This window comes from Penaeus monodon, chromosome 8 (genome assembly GCF_015228065.2).
Source record: "Penaeus monodon isolate SGIC_2016 chromosome 8, NSTDA_Pmon_1, whole genome shotgun sequence".
Classification (NCBI taxonomy): domain Eukaryota; kingdom Metazoa; phylum Arthropoda; class Malacostraca; order Decapoda; family Penaeidae; genus Penaeus; species Penaeus monodon.
The window spans coordinates 8557199-8559698 of NC_051393.1; the positions used below are offsets into that span (position 1 = coordinate 8557199).

General features: G+C 38.4%; 1 protein-coding gene across 1 annotated transcript in view; it reads left to right on the plus strand.

The window, feature by feature from the left end:
- LOC119576110 overlaps positions 1–2500 on the plus strand; it is an 8974-nt gene that overhangs the window by 5756 nt on the left and 718 nt on the right. Inside the window, exon 5 of the mRNA XM_037923664.1 lies at positions 1249–2500. This exon is cut by the window's right edge and continues 718 nt beyond it. Coding sequence (XP_037779592.1) covers positions 1249–2039 — 791 coding nt within the window. The 3' untranslated portion in view covers positions 2040–2500. The remainder of the gene's footprint in view (positions 1–1248) is intronic.

The window sequence follows — 2500 nt, forward strand, 5'->3', positions numbered from 1 at the left end:
TTATTTTATATGCTGTATTCAGATGGTAATACACTGTTTTCCTTACACAGACTATATATCATTTCCTTAGATAGTCCATAATGCAGTGGATTAATAATAACAAGAGGTAACATTTTGTTATTTGTGTAATTTTTAGAAAATTTTCATAATATTCAATTTTCTGTGTTACAACTTGCACTTTTGATCTGCCAGGCAGGAATAGGATCCTTATCAGGGAAATAGTGTCCTCCCTGGAGCCCCGGTGCTCCCAGTCATGGCTCATGAATGTTACATTCCACACTTGTTTACATTGTGTCCAATCATGGTCATCCGTTATGAGTCATTTCTATAACCCTGATCTTCAGCCAAAATTCTCATGACAGCAAGTTCCCTTCACCCTGGCCCTCAGCTAAATTTTTCCATGTCTATATGTTCATGTTACTCTCACCTTAAGCCATTTTTTACATGATGTGCTTGCAATCAATTGCATGCACATTGCATATAGCATTGTTTAAGTAGCTAACTCTAAAGAAAGAAATTACACCTATGTGTATGGGAGCAGATTCCCTGTAAAACATTTACAAACTGGCAAGAAGTTTTAATGCTGCACATGAGTGTCTTGTGGGCTGGGCCTACAAGCCACACATATGGGATAGTTGCTACTGATGTAAGCTGAGTATGGGCAACAAGGATCCAATGGGTTAAGCCTAATGACAATGATGCCAATCTTTTAAATACAATGATGTGTACTTTTTTATTTTTTTTTTCTTTAAAGTGATTTAAATAATTCCATTGTCTGCTAACTAGTTGCACAGTATTATTTCATCTATTGGAACTCCCTGTTGGTGTTATAAAAAATGGTCTATGCACAAGGTATTCACAGCATCCTCCATTATTAGTGGACCCACAAAAATATGGCATTCACTGTACAGTAAAAGCTTTTGTGCCGGAGGCCTAACACTAACACTTTAAAATATTGGTCCACTAAACTTCAGAGACATTGAATGATAGGTTTACTTATTGAGTAGCAGAGAGGTTTTACAGATTATAACTTTGTGTGTATTGCAGATTGCTTTGAATAAGACTCAGAAATGTGACAGATTGCTATTTTAAAGTTTGTATAGGTTATAACTTATGGTTAAAGAATGGGTTTCACTACAGTACAGTAAGACTCCCCAATGCTAGGGTTTTCTTGGCTGGCTTCAGATGTATTTCCTTTTCTTTTCTACCCCACAATTATACTAATTAGCTATTCTTTCTGACTTACAGATAAAGTAATTAAGGATTATGATGCCAAGGTTAAATCATGGTTGTACTTTAAAGTGTTCCATGAAGAGTTTAAGTCTATGGATTTCAACACTGTGAAACGAAAGTTGTCTGATCTCCGGAAGAGTTTAGAAGCTTCAGGTGCTCTGCAGTCCACCAAGAAAAAGACTACCAAACAGTCCAGACCACGACCTAGACCGCAGGAGAACCAGGGTGCTCGTATTAACACACCAAATGAAGCCTCTACATCATCCATAGGTGTTGCAGTTTCAGCAGCACCTACAACACAAATGAGTGGATACATGGGAGGACAGCAACCTCCACCTTTACCACCAAACCTTCAGCTGAGTGTCCTGGGTCTGCAGCATCTTGGCAACAATGCTCATGCTGGTGCAGCATTTAATCCTGCTGTGGCACAGCAACCTCAGCAACAACCTCTTAATCTCCAGACTGGTGGTGGTGGTGGTGGTGGCCAGGGTGGAGAGCAGCCACAACCACTTCCCCTTAATTTGCATTCAATGGGTGGCCATATGCCCTCCTACTATCTCTCACTTGGTCACATGTCAAATCTGATATCTTTGCCAGTATCATCAGGAGGTGGAGTCCAGACTGGGAATGCTCAAACAGGCAATTTCCCCACTCAGCATAATATGCAACAATTTAACCCGGGTTCTATCTTACCAACACACTCTGTAGCACAGGCAGCACCTGGGCCTACTGGCCAACCACATGTTCTCCAGGGTGGTGTAGGGGTAACTTACACAGGAGGTCAACACAATCACAGTATGTACTAACCATTGTCACCAGTCTTTATAGCATTTTTTATTATTATTATTATTATTTATTATTATTATTTTTTTTTACCTGTAACCCATATTGGGAATTTCATGATGTAATCTTTTAATATTTATCCTTAACATTGGTCATTTGTTAAATGCCAGTGCAGTTTCTTTCATTTGTTGATACAGGATATGAGAGATGTTTAGAGTATTTTTACAAATGGTGCTGTAGAAGTGGAAATATCATTAAAACTTCAATGAATTATTTTTGGATTCCCCCATATACCAAGAAGTGGTGGATGCATCATGAATAAAAAAAATGTAGTTTCTGTGACACCTCAGAGGATGAGGAAACTATGGCTGTGCTAGGGTAAAATAAGAAGTGGCTGTCATTTAAAATAGTGTTCATCATACCGGTTTATACATTTTGTTCTTTACTTTCTTCATTAGTAGCATGATATAGAGAAATGTATAAA